This window comes from Suncus etruscus, chromosome 15 (assembly GCF_024139225.1).
Source record: "Suncus etruscus isolate mSunEtr1 chromosome 15, mSunEtr1.pri.cur, whole genome shotgun sequence".
Classification (NCBI taxonomy): domain Eukaryota; kingdom Metazoa; phylum Chordata; class Mammalia; order Eulipotyphla; family Soricidae; genus Suncus; species Suncus etruscus.
The window spans coordinates 3,159,048-3,177,175 of record NC_064862.1 but is presented as its reverse complement, the minus strand read 5'-3'; the positions used below and the strand labels follow the sequence as shown (position 1 = coordinate 3,177,175).

The 18,128-nt window shown below is 40.2% G+C and overlaps 1 protein-coding gene across 1 annotated transcript in view; it reads left to right on the top strand.

Moving 5' to 3' along the window:
• The window catches only part of BCLAF1 (BCL2 associated transcription factor 1), a 1,193,665-nt gene extending 1,175,825 nt beyond the window's left edge, over nt 1-17,840 (top strand). The window contains exon 13 of the mRNA XM_049789604.1: nt 17,765-17,840. Within this exon, the coding sequence (XP_049645561.1) occupies nt 17,765-17,840 (76 nt within the window). The remainder of the gene's footprint in view (nt 1-17,764) is intronic.
• The last annotated feature ends 288 nt before the right edge of the window (nt 17,841-18,128 follow it).

Sequence of the window (18,128 nt, the reverse complement as noted above, 5' to 3'; positions counted from 1 at the left end):
ATAACCTGAAGAAGAGGCAAGAAATGTAAGTGAGGAGAAGAAACAGAAAAATCATGAGATACTGTGGCCAATGAGAACTCCCAAGAAAGTAGAAAAAGAACTTTCTAGAACAAAACTCTCTGATGCTTCTTTAAAGCAATGTAGATGACAAAGTTCCATCAAAACCAAGAAGATTATTGAAAAGATTAAGCACTGAAAATTACTTTTCCCAACAATTTGTTTATGTGTACATTCTTAATCTCATATCTAAAAATAATCATTAATGATTTTAAAAGTAAAAATAACTTTCTAACAGATGGAGCAACAAAAATCTGTGGCAGGTTTTTTAAATATGGAAAATGTTTTCAAGGACTGTCTTTTTTCTCTGTGATACTGGATAAAATTCACAAGTAAAACTGTTATGTAACTAATGTTAGGGCTAGTTTTTACTCTGTATCTCAACGTGAATAAATTTTAAAAAATTGTTAAAACTCCGGGCAAGTGAAAACCCATAAAAACAATTGTTCCTTGCCAGAGAGGTAGCAACTAAAATCATGGAGTCCTGCTTTCCTGAGGCCTAGGGGTTGAGGACTGTGACCCTTGCACCCAGATTTGAAAATAAAAGAAAAAGATATAAAATGCCATAGAAGCATTTACCTTTCACTTTTGTTCTGAAAGTGCCTGCCAACCAGACCAGATTTAATCCCCTAATGTCTCCTGACTGATGCTTCCTAGGAGCAGCCCCTGGGTTTCAAGTGATGTACAGGAGCAAGTGCCTGTCCACTCCATGCCTCTACCCCTTTCTCTGAAGCCTTTGGCTGATGTTTTTGGTTCTGTTTGTTTTCGGCACCACTTCATTCTCATGATACAAGGTATTCAGTAGTTCATTTTTCTTCATAGTGAGGGCCAGTTTTAGCTTCACCTACATTTTATTCTTTTATTTAAAAACAAACAAACAAACAAACAAACATAAAAATGTCTCTTCCCTGCCCACTACTGCTTGCTTCTTTCTTTCATTACTTGCGTCTTTGTGAGGAAGATATGGTTTTAAGACTTCAATGCAGTCCCTGCTCCTTGGGTGATAGGCATTCAGGCCTGTCACCTCCTCGCCCCATGAAGCTACACCCTGTGCTCCTTAACCATGGGGTGGGTGCCTTTTCTCCAAATACTGACCTTTGACAATTTTTTCAGTCTAATCATTTCTCTGATAATGACATTATAGTATCCCTGGGGCTTTTCTTCATTACCCATTGATCTTCAATTGGCACCGACACCTAAAACTTTCTCTTTCTCTGCCCCACCTTGCAACATCCTGTTAATGATCTCTTAAGTATTGCTTTGGAAAACCTTTATTGGACCTGCCTTTGACAAGAAAGCCTATGGACATTCTTTCAGAGGAGAAAAAAAATTCTTTACGAAGTGAATACTCATATCCTTACTGTATCTTCTGGGGGTTGTCTTCATCAGATTTTCTAAGGGCTCATAAATTCTGAAAAGTTCTTCCCCCAAACTGTTTATTTTTCTTCATTGATTTCACAAAAGCCATGTAAGTTCTTGGTGATGTGTCAGAGTCATAAAGAAAATCATTCTTCCCGCCTTTCTGTAATCTTACTCCCTGGGTCATTCAAAGGTTACATTTAAGATTTCTTTCAGCTACTTTACTATACCAGATAGGCAACAATAAATTTTAAAAGCTATTTTTTCTACTCCACTAAAATGTAAAGATGCCCTCTACATTTAACAGAAAATACAAACAATAGCTGTGAACCTAACACATTCTTAGTAGATATGTTGATCTACCTGTTAATCTAATTAAACAATTTTTTAAACAAAAATAAGTGTTTTCAATGCTGGAAAGAGAAGACACAAATAATGCATCACTTTGATGAAATCAGGATTATCTGGAATAGATTAAATAAATTCTCTCATGTGAATACAAAACGATCCAATAGATAAGTATATAATTACACTGAGTAGGAGAGGAAATACGGTAGAATTCAGATTTATGTGCGATGCAACTGTCAAACAAAAGGGGAAGACACATGCCTGAGAAACAGCATGTGCAAGGCCAAAGCAACTAGAGAAAGTTAGTGTCCTCGAAAAACTTCGTTGTGTGAAATAGCTAGGAGACAGCAGCATGGAAAGTGTATGTTTAACTAGAGACCAGACTCGTCCGCAGGATTCACAGAGAAAGAGCTGGAATGTTAGGGCTGTAAGAGATTAAGATTAAGATTAGAATAAGATTCTTATTCTAAGAAAGTTATTTGGGTGAACATGTGAGGAAATATAAAATGTAACAAGAAAAGATTCACATAGTCTAGTTCAGAAAAGATGAACTGACATAACAGCACGGCAGTGACCAAAGAGCAGTGTAGAAAGGGTACAATTAGACTGCTAACGTAGGCAGATGGAGGTGGCAATTCAGGAGGGCTCGTCGCTCGGGCCATGAGATGTACCCGCTGAGGCAAATGTGGGAGGAAAGACAGGTGTGACAGGACATGAGATGGACAGGAGATGGCTTCCGTTTCGTACATGTTGTGCTTGAGATATTGGTAAAAATGCCTGGGGCTCTTTGAACATTATCAATTTTCTGTAAATGGTGGTGTGAAAATACTCCATTGGATTTGCTAACAAGATTATCTCCTTTCAGAAGAAAAGGAATGAAATGAGTTCATAAGGTTCCAGTCTCAGGAGGTGAGAACTCCACCATCAGGGACTCAACTAGTATATACATGCCTCTTTGGACACTAAAAAATGGCTCCTCCATCCCACACATGGCAAGTGTGTGGCCCTCAGCTCTCCACCTGAGGACAGGGCCCTACTCTTTGATCTAGCTCTGGTGTGGAGATCCTAGTCATGACCCTGCATGGACAACAGGGAGTTGGTTCCTAGCATTGCTTCCATAGTGACCATTACCCTTAGTGACCTCCTAATTGTTTTATCTTTCCCAATTTTTCACATTCCACATCTTATTTTCTTCAGTAAAGCCCACATCATACCGAGCACATTGGCGACTTGAGACACATTTGCCATCATCCTGCACCTAGCCCAGTAGGAAAGGCAAAGTCTCAGTCCTTAAACCCTACTAGTAGAGGGTAACTGCTCTTATACCAACAGTCTAGTGGTGTGACAAGAGGAAAGGCTGCTTCGGAGGAATTTATAGAATAGAAAGTTTCATGAAGCAAAATGCAGAGAATATGCTTCTAAAGTCAAGAGTGTTCCAGATGGTCTGGTCTCCCAGCAGGGTTTTCCACAGGGGCAAGGCCATGGTTCTTTAGCATGTATAAAGGGATAGCCAGTCAGATTCATTGAGAGACCTTTTCGGTTTCCCAGATAGATAGATATTTGCAATTTAAAAATTTGGATTGTATAGGAAATTAAAGAATTTGCCCTGAGATAATGAGGCTCTTTCAATCTCCTTAGAACATGCATGAATTTTGTTTTTGAAAAAGTGTGGTAAGAGGACACTGATATAAAAAGGGATTCAAGTGTTCTGTAAATGGAGGGAAAACCTCTCACAGAAAGAGACAGATGTCACTAGTTGGGGTATCTTCTGATTGTTTTCTGAGGAAATGTCCTCACTAAGAGATTATTTTAAAGGGTGAGAAAAGAGAGCAAATATCTTGGTCAATTTATGCTGCAATAACAAAGTACCGTAGACTGGACAGCTTGGAAAACAAACAGGGTTTCCTACAGTTCTGGAAGCTGGGAATTCCAAGATCAAGGTGTCAGCAATTTCATTTCCTGGAGAGGACCATTTTCCTGATTTGAAGGTCACATAGACTTGAGGCATTTTCACTTGGTGAAGAGTAAAAGAGCTCCGGTGCCTCCTCTTATATTGTGAAGGCACTCACCCATTATGGAGGTGCCACTCTCTTAACCTCATCTAAATCCCAAATGCATAATCATGGCATTACAGGTTAAGGTTGCACAAAGGAATTTAAGGAAGAATCCAAACTTTGCTGAGAAGAGATTTATTGAAGAAGGGAAAGAAAAAAGATGGAAAGAAAGGCCCTTAGGACATGAGGTGGGTAAGGTGAAGACAAAAGAATAGCCCAAAATTTAAATTATTTGCGTTTAAAAAGATAAGGGGTTCTTAATTTTAATGTGGCTTCTTATCATATTTGGCTTAATATCACCTTGTTTCTTATTCTGTAGAAATTATAGTTTTCCTAAGTCATTAGTTAAACTTTATTAAGTGATAATAATGGTCATCCTAAATATGGTATCATTTCATTTGCGAATATTTGCAAAAATGGCATGATACTATATTTAGAAATCCCTAAAGACCATCAAAAAGCTTCTAGAAACAATAGATTTGTATAACAAGGTGGAAGGCTACAAAATTAACACACAAAAATCATTGGCCTTCTTTTTAGTGATAGAGAAGAATGTCTTTAAAATAACAATAAAGTAAGTCAATGGCCTTATTAATAGTGACAGAGAACAATGGACCTTAAAATAACAATCCCATTACAATAGTGCCACAGAAACTCAAATATGTTGGAGTCAATTTACTGAAAAGGTGAAAGACCTATACAAAAAAATTACAAAACTCTGCTTCAAGAAATAAGAGAGGACACAAGGAAATGGAGACACATACCCTGTTCATAAATTGGGAAGATTAACATTATTAAAATGGCAATACTCCCCAAAGCATTGTACAGATTTAATGCAATTCCTCTAAGGATACCCATGACATTCTTCAAAGAAGTGGATCAAACACTCCTGAAATTCATTTGGAACAATAAACACCCTGCACACACAAATAGCTAATGCAACCTTAGGAAAAAGAAGATGGGAGGCATCACTCCCCCTCCCCCCCACCCCACCAAAAAGAAAAAGTGTCATCTTGCATCCTGGTGTGATGATGTCTTGGGCAAATCAAGGAGGAATCAAGGTTAAGTGAAATAATCCATCAAACTGATGAAGAAAAAAGTTGAAGGCAGTATATTTGAGCTGCTATAATGGAAGAAAATTGGAAAAGGAGAGTCTCAACCCTCATCCTCCTTTTTATTTTTATTTTTTGCTCTTTGGGCTGCATCTTGTGACACTCAGGGGTTCCTCCTGGCTATGCACTCAGAAATTGCTCCTGGCTCGGGGGACCATGTGGGACGCTAGGGATCCAACCAAAGTCCATCCTGGGTCAGCTGCATGCAAGGCAAACGCCCTACTACTGTACCCTACTGCTCTGACTCCAGCCGTCATCCTCTCAGCCCAAAGATCTTATGGGGCATTTAAAAAGGAAATGAAATTCCTCTGGAAAAGTGTATTATGGAAACGAGTTATTTCATGTTGTTGGGATTATTTAAATGATTCCTTAAAAATGAGAGGACCTGGAAATTAAAGCATTAACACATATTTTCTTTTCTGTGTCTGTTTAGTCTAGAGAAATATGGTTTGAGGGTGATGTTCTGCCTAGTTGTCCCTAATGGGCCACCAGTTTGGGCAGAGATTTTGTAGCCTGAGAGACTTGGGTGAGTGTTTTTGGAAAGTTTACCTGCTGGTGGGGGTGATGGGAAACTGGATGGGTACAGTTGGGGTTGGGAGTGGTAATGAGAATCAGTGGAAGAGGGTTTCTTTTTTTTGTTTCTTTTGGGTGTGTGTGTGTGTGTGTGTGTGTGTGTTTGGGGCCACACCCGGTGACGCTCAGAATTTACTCTTGGCTGTGCGCTCAGAAATCGCTCCTGGCTGGGGGACCATATGGGACGCGGGGGGATCAAATCGTGGTCCGTCCCAGGTTAGCGCATAGCAAGGCAAATGCCCAACCGCTTGTGCCACCACTCTAGCCTCTCTAGAGTTTCTTAAAGCTGTGCCCCATTCAGACAGCACAAGTCATCTATCCCCTTCATTCTGCAGTTCCCTTTCTTTGGCACCAAAGTATCTTTCCCTTATTGTTCCTACTGCCTGTTGAAGGGAGATTAAGACAAACACTAGCAGGCCGAGAGATAGCACAGCGGGTGTTTGCCTTGCAAGCAGCCGATCCAGGACCAAAGGTGGTTGGTTCGAATCCCGGTGTCCCATAGGGTCCCCCGTGCCTGCCAGGAGCTATTTCTGAGCAGACAGCCAGGAGTAACCCCTGAGCACCGCCGGATGTGCCCCCCCCCCCAAAAAAAAAGGACAAACACTAGCAAAGCCCGAGCATGCTTGTCTTTGTTCAGGGTGCTATCTTTAGAACATAAGGACAGAACCAAGGTCACGGGGCCTAGGATCCAATTCTGCTTTGAAGTCCTACTTTGACGCTTCTCCATCTTATCAGAGCCCGAGGAAACTGCTGAAACCAACATTGGCTTTTTTTTTTTTTTTTACATTCAGTCAGGTACAGTTTGAGGTTCTAAAGAGGAGCCTTGGTTCCATCCTTAGTTGAGATCCTCAAATATTTTCATCCTTTTCAGAGAAAATGCAGGAAGGAAATTCAGAAAAACATAGGAAAGAAAGAAGAAAAACCAACATAGGATGCCATGATGCTTTTAAAGGTTGAATTTTAAAGGTATGCTTAATGAAAGCTGAGAGTTGACAAACCCCTTAGGGGAGTTAATTTTCTTAGAAAATCCTATGCTTTTAATTTGATAGACAAAGTGTAAGAATTGCTGGACACAATAAAAGGAACTGCTTCAAAACTCTATCGCCCTCCACCTCCTGCACCACCCCTTTGAATGTAAATGTGGGCCATGCCAGGAAATGAGCCCTGCCAGGTATTTGCACGGTCTTCCTATCTCCACTCTGTCTGTTTGTTGTCTTAGGTAAACATGACCCAGTCAGGAACAGGACCCTTCTGGGCACCACAGCCTCCTCCAGGAATAAAACGCAGTTTCAATTTAGTCAGCATCTCTCTATCCCATTTTAATTTTTTGGAGTCAAATAACAAAAGACTGTACCAGAAAGAGAAAACCTATTTCTATTTCTAGGGTGGTGTGTGTGTGTGTGTGTGCGTGTGTGTGTGTGTGCGTGCGTGCGTGTGTGTGTGTGTGTGTGTGTGTGTGTGTGTGTGTGAGCACGCTTTTATGTGTAGTGGGGATCAAACCCAGGTGAAATTATTTTACTTTTCAGCTGCCTTCGAGACATAACGTGTCATTTGAGACTCCTCTCCCTTTGTTCTAGCTCTTGAACATACACATCTGAACTATGCATTGATAATGAAAACTGTCGGCAGTGTCGTGTAAGTGCAGTCACTACCAGTATGCCATTCTGCTAGACTATTGCTGACAGTGAGTTACACCGCTATTACATCGTCCTGCTATGAAGTGATGCACACATGAATTACACATCATGCAACCATTTGTCCTAGGAATGACTCTGTACCATTCAAAATGCTAAATGTCCAAGCATTTGTTAGGGGAGAACCAGAGCACAGCTCACAATGGCCAACTGCTGGTTTTAGCACAATGAAAGCCATTGTGGAGTAAATGGAACACCTCAGGTGAATGTAATTATGCAAATCTTTTCCTAACTACACTCTCAGGGCCCTCTCCCTGGTGGCCTCCCTCCAGTGGGAACACTGTCACCTTTCATTGGGAGACCTGCTTGTGCCTGGGGATCATCGCCCTCACATTCTCAGGCTTGCACATAGGGAGAACCTGCCACCCACAGGGCCTGGCAAGGGTTCACCGAAAACCGAATCCTTCTCAAGGATGGACTTTTCCACAGTATGTCAAACACTAAAAAGCATATTTTTTACTTTTCGGAGGTAGTGTGTACCCCAGATTCCAGATAATTCGAGTGTCAGAGAGGTTGGAGAGGTTCCTTTCCAAATGTTGCAAGCTCTGTAGAAGTCTCCCCCATCATCATTGCTCTTCTTTTTTTTTGGGGGGGGGCACACCTGTTTGACGGTCAGGAGTTACTCCTGGCTTGGGGGGACCATATGGGACGCAGGGGGATCGAACCGCGGTTCGTCCTATGCTAGCGCTTGCAAGGCAAACACCTACCTTTAGCGCCACCTTCCTGGCCCCATCATTGTTCTTCTTTATTCACTCCAGAACAAACCTATATCACTGCTGAACACGAATATCCCCCAAATGTACAGATGGAGCTGTTATTCATCCACTGACACAACTGTAGAATAGAAACAGAAGCCCAGACAAAAAGAGATTCTTGAAACACCCCACTTTTTAAAATTCATATCAGTCAGTGTGCAGAGGTTACTTTCCACACTTTGGGTGATTTCCCATAGTCACCAAAATAGAATTCTGCCTACAGTAGGCCATGCATAATCTGCAAAGAATGAGAGATTTTCAAATCCCACAGGTTTTGTAGGTTGTGTGAATTGTTAGTGAAGATACAAGTTTATAAGGCTAAGCTTGAATTAGCTAAATGAATTTGGAATACTTAAGTCAAATTTACTGCAAATCACTTCCATAATTTAGAATTTAGATTAAGCATGAGAAAGTTTATAGGAGGACACTTTCCTTTACTCATGTGCAAATTTTCTAATTATTGTGAGGTGGAATCAAAGTAAAATGAAAATTATTTGGGAGTAATTGAAGATGATTCTATGTATCTTTTTCTTAACCCTGCACAGAGAGAGAAAGAGAGAGAGAGAGAGAGAGAGAGAGAGAGAGAGAGAGAGAGAGAGAGTGAGAGAGTGTGTGTGTGTGTATGTGTGTACACTTATGTGTATGTGGGTGGGGCAGACACATGAGGTCTCATACAAGCGAGCCATATGGTCAACCATTGAGCAGCATTTCGGGCCTTTAATTCCTTTTTTCGGGGGAGGGACTCACCCTGAGGTGCTCAAGAGTTATTCCTGGCTCTGCACTCGGAAACCACTCCTGGCAGGCCCAGGGGAACAAATGGAGTGCTTGTTATCAAACCTGGGCCTGACCCAGATCATCTACATGCAAGGCAAGATTGTTTTGTTGTCACTCTGGCCCCTCCAAGTCCATTTTCCAAAAGAAAGAATGTGGCCAGAGCAATAGTATACCACATAGGGTGCTTGCCTTGCACGTACCAGCCCCAGGTGTGACCGCAGACCATAATTTAAAGTCTCCCAACCCTGCCAAGAGTGATCCATGAGCTCAAAGCCAGGAATAAGCCTGCTGTGTGTAGACTCCAAATAAAAAATGAATATTTGTTTCTTTCTCTTTTGTTTGTTTGTTTTTGTTTTGGGGCTGCACCCGGTGATACTCAGGGGTTACTCCTGACTCTGCGCTCAGAAATCGCTCCTGGCTTGGGCACCATATGGGACGCTGGAGGATCGAACCAGGTTTGTCCTGGATCTGCCACGTGCAAGACAAAGGTAACTAAATGCCTTACTGCTGTGCTATAGCTCCGGCCCAATTTTGTCATTCTTTAAAAGAAAAGGGATTAAGCTCTTCCAAGTGAAACTAAGATTAGTTAATGGAGTAAAAAATATTCATATACCAGAACCTACTGCAACTATACCAAAGACTTGTTGAAGAATAGTTATTGTATGTCAGAAAAAATATTCTTTAAATAAAATAACTAAGCATCTTTCTGAAGAACCATCTACATGAATTTTAAATGGCCACAGCAATGTATTCATAGTTAGAATTCTTTCCTTTGTTCCAGTTTATTGCTTTTACAAGTTTTTAATAAGATAAAACACTTTTCACCCTAAACCAAATTATATTAGCCCCGTGATCTATAAAAGGAAATTATCTGTCAGTCTTGAAACAGAATTGTACTAAAAGTACATTATAGTTATCTATTCATATAAAAGTTACTCATAAAAGTTGCCAGAGCAATAGCACAGAGGGAAAGCAGTTGCCTTGCATTTGGCTAACCAAGGTTTGATACCTGGCATCCCATTTAGTCCCAAACCTGCTAGGAATAACTCCTGAGCATAGAGCCAGGAGTCAGTCCTAATCATGTCTTTTTTTTTTTTTTTTTTTTGGTTTTTGGGTCACACCCGGCAGTGCTCAGGGGTTATTCCTGGCTCCAGGCTCAGAAATTGCTCCTGGCAGGCACGGGGGATCATATGGGGCGCCGGGATTCGAACCAATGACCTCCTGCATGAAAGGCAAACGCCTTACCTCCATGCTATCTCTCCGGCCCCCCCTAATCATGTCTTAATGAAGAACCCCCCCCAAAAAAAACCAAACAAAATAAAAGCCACTTATATAAAGTATTTCACATTCTTACTGCCAATTAACTACTACTGTCTTCTCCATTCCTCTCCTCATTTCTAGAATTTCTATGACCGGGCCCAAATGCCTCCGGGCATGCTGGGAGGCCAGGTTCAGGTTCAGAAAGTCAAATTCTATCTCACCTTTCAAAATATTCTAAAAACTATCTTAGTGAGCGCTTCAAAAAAAAAAAAAAAAAAGACAAACACAAGCAACTCACTTATCAACATTAAGATTTTAATAATATATTAGTAAATCTATCTTATGGTTACATAATCAAGAGTTTGGAAATAGAATTTTTTCATGGATTTGGTACAAAGGAAACATGCTTGTAGCTTTTCACAGTTGAGGCAAAAAAGAGTGTGGCTGGGGCCGGAGAGATAGCATGGAGGTAGGGTGTTTTCCTTGTACGCAGAAAGACGGTGGTTCAAATCCCGGCCGGCATCCCAACTGGTCCCTTGAGTCTGCCAGGAGTGATTTCTGAGCATAGAGTCAGGAGTAACCCCTGAACACTGTCGGGTGTGACCCAAAAACCAAAAAAAAAAAAAAAAAAAAAAAAAAAAAGTGTGGCTGAAAATCTGATTTATCCTAATGGCAATGCTGCCTATTGATCCCAATCTAGGCAGTAGTTTGGGGAGGGGTTTCTTTTACTTCTTTTAGCCCCCACCACATCCACTCTTTTGTTTTTACTTTTGTTTTTTGTTTTCGGCTGCCAGAATGGAAAGCTTAGATGTGGCAATCAAAAAAAGAACATTTCAGCCATGTAGTTATTAAACATTAAAAACTAAAAAGAGCTTGTTCTCTGATACCTGTAAAAAAATACCTTGAGATCAGGGCAGAATATCTCTTTTGCTTCTTTTTTTCAGACTGACTTTGGAAACCAAAGACAAGGGTTCAAGGAAAGCGAGGAGAAAGCTTGCGGAAAGCAAGTTTTCCTGCTTTCTTAGAAAAGGGAACCGGGGTGCATGCTTGGAAAACTGGAATAGAGAATTCAACCTCTAGTGTTGCAAGGTACCTCAATTGTGCTGGGAATAAACCTAGAGCACAGTTGGGTGTGACCCAATAATCAAAAATAAGAATTCCTTGTAACTAGGGTGGAGTAGTGTGCATTGCTACGATAAAGGCTAGTGTAGCCCCATACACTACTGAGTGACTAATACATAGTGTTTGATGGTGGTGATTAATAGAACAAAGAACTGATCATGATTCAAGAACCAATTCCTACTGAAAAGATATTATCAAATACTTTTTATAAAAGCTTATTGGGAAATATGAACAACTGTTTTCTGAAACATTTTCTCTCATGTTTGTCATGTTTGGGGCTGAGAGAGTGTCCTTTCGCTTTGGGAATTGGGCGATGGCTTATTGGGGCAGGAGGTTGGTTTTGGTACCTAATGAATTAAGAACTGAGGGTAAAGAGAGTTAAATAAGGAAGGATTTTGGATCATGATTGGTGGGTGAAAGGATAGAAGGATTTCTGAATTGGGGGAGGAGGGATAGAATATAGGAGGGGCTATCTACTCTTTAGGCATGGATTGTTTACAATTTGGGTTTGGCACTTAAGGGGACTCTGCTGTCTATAACCCATCCCCACATAAAAACAGACATTACCGATCTATTTGTAAATAGTTGTTAGAGGCCTGACCCTCATAGGATGAGTCTGAGCTCTTAAGAAATAATTGAATTAAGTAAAGGTAGATATTTAGCTTAGATATAGATTAGGATAGAGCGAAAGGGAGAACAAAAGATAAGAGAGAAGAGGAAAAAATAAGTAAATACAGTAGAAATAAATTTAAAAATAATTTTGGCCAGTGTATCAGAGTTGGAAGGTTTTCCAATTTCTACACACTTTATTGCTGATGAGGATAGACCTTGCTAAATAAAAGTTTCCAGATTAGATAGTGGCTGGCACATTAGGAAACACATAGCTTTATTGAGGACTATAAAAGGTGGCTACCTATGTGGTATTTCCCACAGCATCTTAGGTATTGTGATTCCTTTCCTAGAGAGAAACTGACATCATGAGTTTTATTTAACCTAGATTGAGTTGATGATGAAGAAGAAGAAGAAGAAGAAGAAGAAGAAGAAGAAGAAGAAGAAGAAGAAGAAGAAGAAGAAGAAGAAGGAGAAGGAGAAGGAGAAGAGGGAGAAGAGGGAGAAGAAGAAGAGGAGGAGGAGAAGGAGAGGAGGAGGAGAAGAAGAAGAGGGAGAAGAAGAAGAAGAAGAAGAAGAAGAAGAAGAAGAAGAAGAAGAAGAAGAAGAAGAAGAAGAAGAAAAAGAAGAAGAAGAAGAAGAGGGAGAAGAAGAAGAGGGAGAAGAAGAGGGAGAAGAGGGAGAAGGAAAGAAGTAGGGAAGAAAGAAGAAATGGTAATTTGCAAAAACGTATTTGATGAATAGGACCTGTAACGGAAGTCTGTTGTGCACCATTACTGTTTTAGTGGTCTGAGCATATTCTTCTCCAGAGATTCTCACATACCTTGACTTTGGCCTGTGATCCCTAAATAGAAAACTGCCAGGCCCTCTACAGACCTGCCTTGCAACATAATTGTAAGCTGTAAATGAGACTTGTTTGAAGTGCTACATGTATGGTAATGAATGATGCAGCCACATATGACAATGTAGTTCTGAAGTGTGAAGTTTTGAAAGGAGCCGGAATATGAGCAGTCTAACCTTAAAAATTGGTTCCAATGGGACCAGAGCAATAACACAGCAGGTAGGATGTTTGCCTTGCACACAGTCAACCCAGTTGAACCCCACCCTCAACCCCATATGGTTCCCCAAGACTGCCAGAAGTAATTTTTGAGTGCAGAGCCAGGAGTAACCTCTGAGCTGCCTCCACTGGGTGTGGCCCAAAAAAGAGAAAAAAAAAAAAAGACAAAAACCCCCCCAAAAAGTAGTTACATACAAGAAAGACTTCCATCAGGTAAAATCAAATTTTAGCTGAGTTGCAGAAGTAAGGCAGCATTCAAGTGGGACAGTCTACACCAGGGGTCTCAAACTCGCAGCCCGCGGGCTGTTTGAGGCCCTCCATACGACATTTTGTGGCCCTGCCCTAGAGGAATCTTTTTTTTTTTTGTTTTGTTTTGTTTTAGTTGTTTGGGTCACACACCCCAATGTTCAAGGCTTACTACTGACTTTGCACTCAAGGATCACCTCGACTTTGCCTCCTGCAGCCCCCAGGTAAATTGAGTTTGAGACCCCTGGTCTACGCAGAAGGCATTTGAGGTGACAACAGAGAGAGATGCTGACAGATACCACTATCAACACGCAGAGTCTGGCAGCTTTCAGTTTTTCTTTTCTCCTTACATAAAAAACAAGAAAAATATAAACATATGCTTCTATTTTACAACTATGACTCCAATGAGGCAAAAAAGAGCTTTTCAGAAGGAAGTCAAATTTCCTGAAAGGAAGTAGAGGTCGAAATGAAGAGACAACCCTTTTAGACGGAAGCTAATGCCAGGCATGAACACCTTTCTTCTTCATAGCTTCCTCTCCTGCCAGAGATATGTGGGAAACTCTGGACTTCCCACCTGCTCTTGGGCTGGAACCAGTGCCAAAGGATCCTAGAAAATTCTTGAGTGTTTGCTGTTAGGTGAGGGACTCTGGCTCTAAAGACTAACAGTCCTAAGAAGGCCCAGATGCAAATTGGCTTGAGAGCCACAGTCACAGAAGTTCTTTGAGGACGGATAGGACACTGAAGGCTCAAAAAAAAGGAGGATGAACCACATAACTTGAATCATCTTATTCAGCCTCACAATTGAGGGGGAAAATGGATGAAATCAAGACCAGACAGTTGTACAAACTTTTAGTAAAGAAAAAAAAAAAGATTACACTTGAACTCCAAAGCCAAAGTCAACGACAACAAAACCAATACCCAATCTACAACAAGCTGCAAAATTGGGGACCAGTTACACTAGCATTCTGAGGGGTAAAGGAGGGAGATATGAAATGCATGCTGGGAACAGGGCCACGTGGAGAGAGGACAACACTGGTGCTGGGACTACCCCTCATTTATTGTCACTATGTACCTTAGATATCACTGTGAAATATTTGCAATTTACTTTGGTCACAATAAAAATAAAAAATTTTTTTTTCACACACACAAAAAAAGGAGGATGAAGTCTAGCTGAGCATAGATCTAAAACAAAATAAAAAATACGTCCTGTACCCGGTGAAATCACCATGGGTATTAGGCCACTTAAACTTTCTGATAGACTCTTTGAGGTTTTAATCAGGGAGAAAAATCTCTCCACTCTCCTGAGTGAAGTGATTGCTTTTTCATCTGAACACATGGGAGAACTGACATAACTTCTGATAAAAAGATGTGGGACAAAAGTCATAGGTTTTATTGATCTTGCACCAGTCTAAACATTTTTTTCCTAATCAAAGGAATACTACAACTTAAGTATATTGCTCAATGTAAGAGGATAGTTCAATGATTGATACCATCTCTCCCTGTTCTGCCCACTTAATTTCACACACTTTCTGTTCACATGCACATTTGCACAGTTTTGACTATGTACTCTGCTTGGCAAATCTTTCTGGTTTTTACTTCCTTATTTGTTGACTTGATCAGTTGTGATTTTTGTTTTAACAATAATGCTTATTGAGGAATGGGGGGGAGTGAAACAATAAGAATCTAGGTGTCTAAGTAAGTGTTAATGTTCCTAAAATTAATATATAATACTTTTATAGGTGGGGTCTAACAATAAAAAGTAACCCATAAAATATATATGAAATATATAGCCCATATATATGTATACATATGTATATATATGATAGTGAGACCCTAAACATGTAGACACATTTCTGAGTGTCTGTGCACTTTTCCTGAGGGGGGCGTTAGCATTTGAGAGATCTTCAGAACTTCCCAGCATGAGTTGGAATTATTTTGGAGGCAAATGACAGGAACCAAATTTGACTATCACAACCAGTCACACCTTCGCTATCAAACACTCCTAAGGGTAGAGGAGAGAGGCCACTAGAGCAACTGAAAGGTGAGCTCATCTGTCCTTCTCCTTGGGTGAGTTTCCTGCCTCTTTCTCCTCAACCACTCACAGCTGCTGCAGACTTAATCTAACCAGCTTTCTTTGCCTTTTCTTATTGCCCAACCCCCATTTTCCTTGAGGCACCATGATTTGCAAGAAGTTATGATAGAGCTTCAGTGCATTCAGAGTTCTCACACCCACTGAACTGGCTATCAATTTATAGCCTGCAGACCCCTCCCACCCTCACTCCACTCTCACTTCTACCTAACCTTTGTTAAACTCAGCTCTGTAGGACAACCTTCCTCCTAGCCAACTCAAGGTATGGGAACCTCAGGTCAAGAAGGAGGCTCAACCCAGCCAGAGTTGCTGTTGGCTCAGGTTGGCTTAGGTCATGTTCCACTGGTACAGATCCTAGAAACAGAGTGTATTTGAGCCACTTGGAAGGAAAGTGCTCTAAGGAAAAGGAAGGGTGGAAGAAACCAGAGTAGGCTGTGACTTCAGGCAGAGTTCCAGCTTCAGCCTGACACTGCAGGGAGCTCTGGAGAGTCACTGTGCCCCATACAGACACAAGTCTTCCTACCACTGGTCCTCCTACCAGCTAGCTATTGGCTATCTGCTATCCCAGTAAGCATCCATCCCAGATGCATCTGTTTTCTGCATTTGGTGTTTGCTCTTGTGGGAAAGCAAAGCATGCCTGTGAATGCAAGACAAGCCTTAAGAGGTAGTTGCAGATGTGAGCTCTTAGATTCAAATGAGTCCACCAAAATGAGGAGTATAGAGAAATAGGTTCCTGAGAAAAGTATAGCATACAGAAAGTATAGTACACAGTATAGTATACAGTATAATATACAGTATAGTATATAGAAATAGTATAGTATACAGAAAGTATAGTATACAGTACAGTATACAGAAATAGGTTCCAGAGATCAATGCAAGGAACACAAATCATGGTCACCACAGCGACCTTCCAGGATCACAGGTTCTGGTCAGTGCTCTAGGTTTCTAAATATCTAAATTTAGGTCATATTGATTGTTGTCTACTACTATTGAGATTGCATGGTTCAAGTCAGTAGAAAGAGAAGTTCTTTCAAGAGAATGTGATAGATAAGATAGTAGGTGACATATGGAGTGCTGGGGATTGAATCAGGTAGGCCACATGTAAGAAAAGTGATCCATTCGCCACACTGTCTTTCTAGCTAGGCCCAGTGCTTATCCTTTTAAGACACGAAATCGGGTTGCTTTGTGATACAATCCTAGTTTTATTTCCTGTGTACCAGGTGAAAGAACGAGCCCCACATGGTTCTTAAGAAGCAATAGGAATGACCTGGGCCAAAGATTTCTCACAGGCATGACTCAGTTCCTTTGTTTCAATAAAACCAAATTTTCTGTAATTAATAACTTCAGATTTAGTGTAATTTACTTTAGGACTTCATATTCATATTAGAACATTCATATTTTTGTTTCTTCCCCACCCCAAGAAGGAAAAAACCCTATTGTATGTATGAGTTTCAGAAACCAACAAAGAAAATAAAATAATTTAGTGTTGGATTTTCTGAGCTACCAACTTTTTAGAATGCCCCGATAGCACTCTTCACAAAGTATTGCTTTAATTAGGAGAAGGTTAGAATAAAGCTTGCTTATAATACTAAAGAACAGTTAACTTATTTTGTTTTAAATTCATACTTGGTTTTTAAATAATTTTTATTTATAAGATACCTCATTCTTTACAAAGCATTTAAAGTTTATACTTTTAAGAAATGGGTATCATTCCTCAACTTTTACTTAGGAGAAAATCAAGATTTAGTGAAATTAATAACTTGACCTAATGAAAGAGGCATAGCCTGTTTCTTTGATCATCGTGGCCCAAATCTGTTTTTTTCTCATATGTTAATAAGTCATCATGAGTTTTGAATTTTATAGTAACTATGTCTCATTTAAGGTCTTTAAAATATTAATCACATCTCTTCTTACATGACATCTATACCTTTAATTTTGAAAATACTGAGTAGGGAAATAGTTATGACAAATAGTCACTTAATTTGGAAAGTATCTGCTGTTTAAATGTTTGTTTAGTTTTCAAGTATTAATTAGGATTAATCTACAGTTAATCCTTGCTGGCATGATCTTTATCTCCCCCCAACATTTTGTTGTAAATATTTTAAACATCCAGAAAAGTTGAGAAGTGTTCAAATAAACCCCATACTGTCTCTGTTAATAAAAAATGAACACTTTACAATATTTGTTTTATCATATCATCTACCCATAATATTCTTATTTCTAGTTTCTAGCCCTCCACCTGTCCTTCTACTCACTTTTTTTGTTTGGTTATTTGGGCCATGTCCAGCAGTGCTCAAGGGTTGCTCCTGGCTCTACATTCAAGGATTGTTCCTGGTGAGTTCAGAATATAGGATCTGGGAACTGAACCCAAGTTGGTTGCATGCAAGGAAAGCATCTGACCTGCTGTACTATCTCTCTGGCTCTACACTCAGTTTAAATGGACAGAAAGTTCAGGAGACAGGATAAACACTGTTAACACTATTGCTTTGTGAGTAAAGGCTCGTTACTTCACTTTGGCACTAAGTCATGCAGACAAAACCCACTGATGATCTGAAAATCTACTTGAAAGGAATGGTGCCAATAAAAGCACCAACTGCAATTGGTTTCAAAATGACTTGCATAGTCAGAGTAGAGGCATTGCCTGTCTGCTCAAAGCAAGATTGCAACTCTTGTCCACTGGCCCAGAGACTGTTCCTATATTCTTTACTGTAGATCTAATTCTGACTCATAGTTGAAGTCCTTTTTCACTTCTGATTCTTCTTTCTCAATTGTAATGTTAAATAAAAGAAGACACGAGGGAAACAAATCCATAATCATATAAGGGTTGAGGATCACTTGGTGATTCAATTCCTGTATAAAATTATAATGCCCACAAAGTTCAATAGATGGCCTGTATTCGGAAAATGCTTCTTCATGTCATTTTCTATTCACTTCAGGCAAGTACTGCATCTAATGGGTCCAATCTTAAAATGAGTTTGAAACGTATGACTATGACAGTCCCACAAATTCCAGTGTAAGT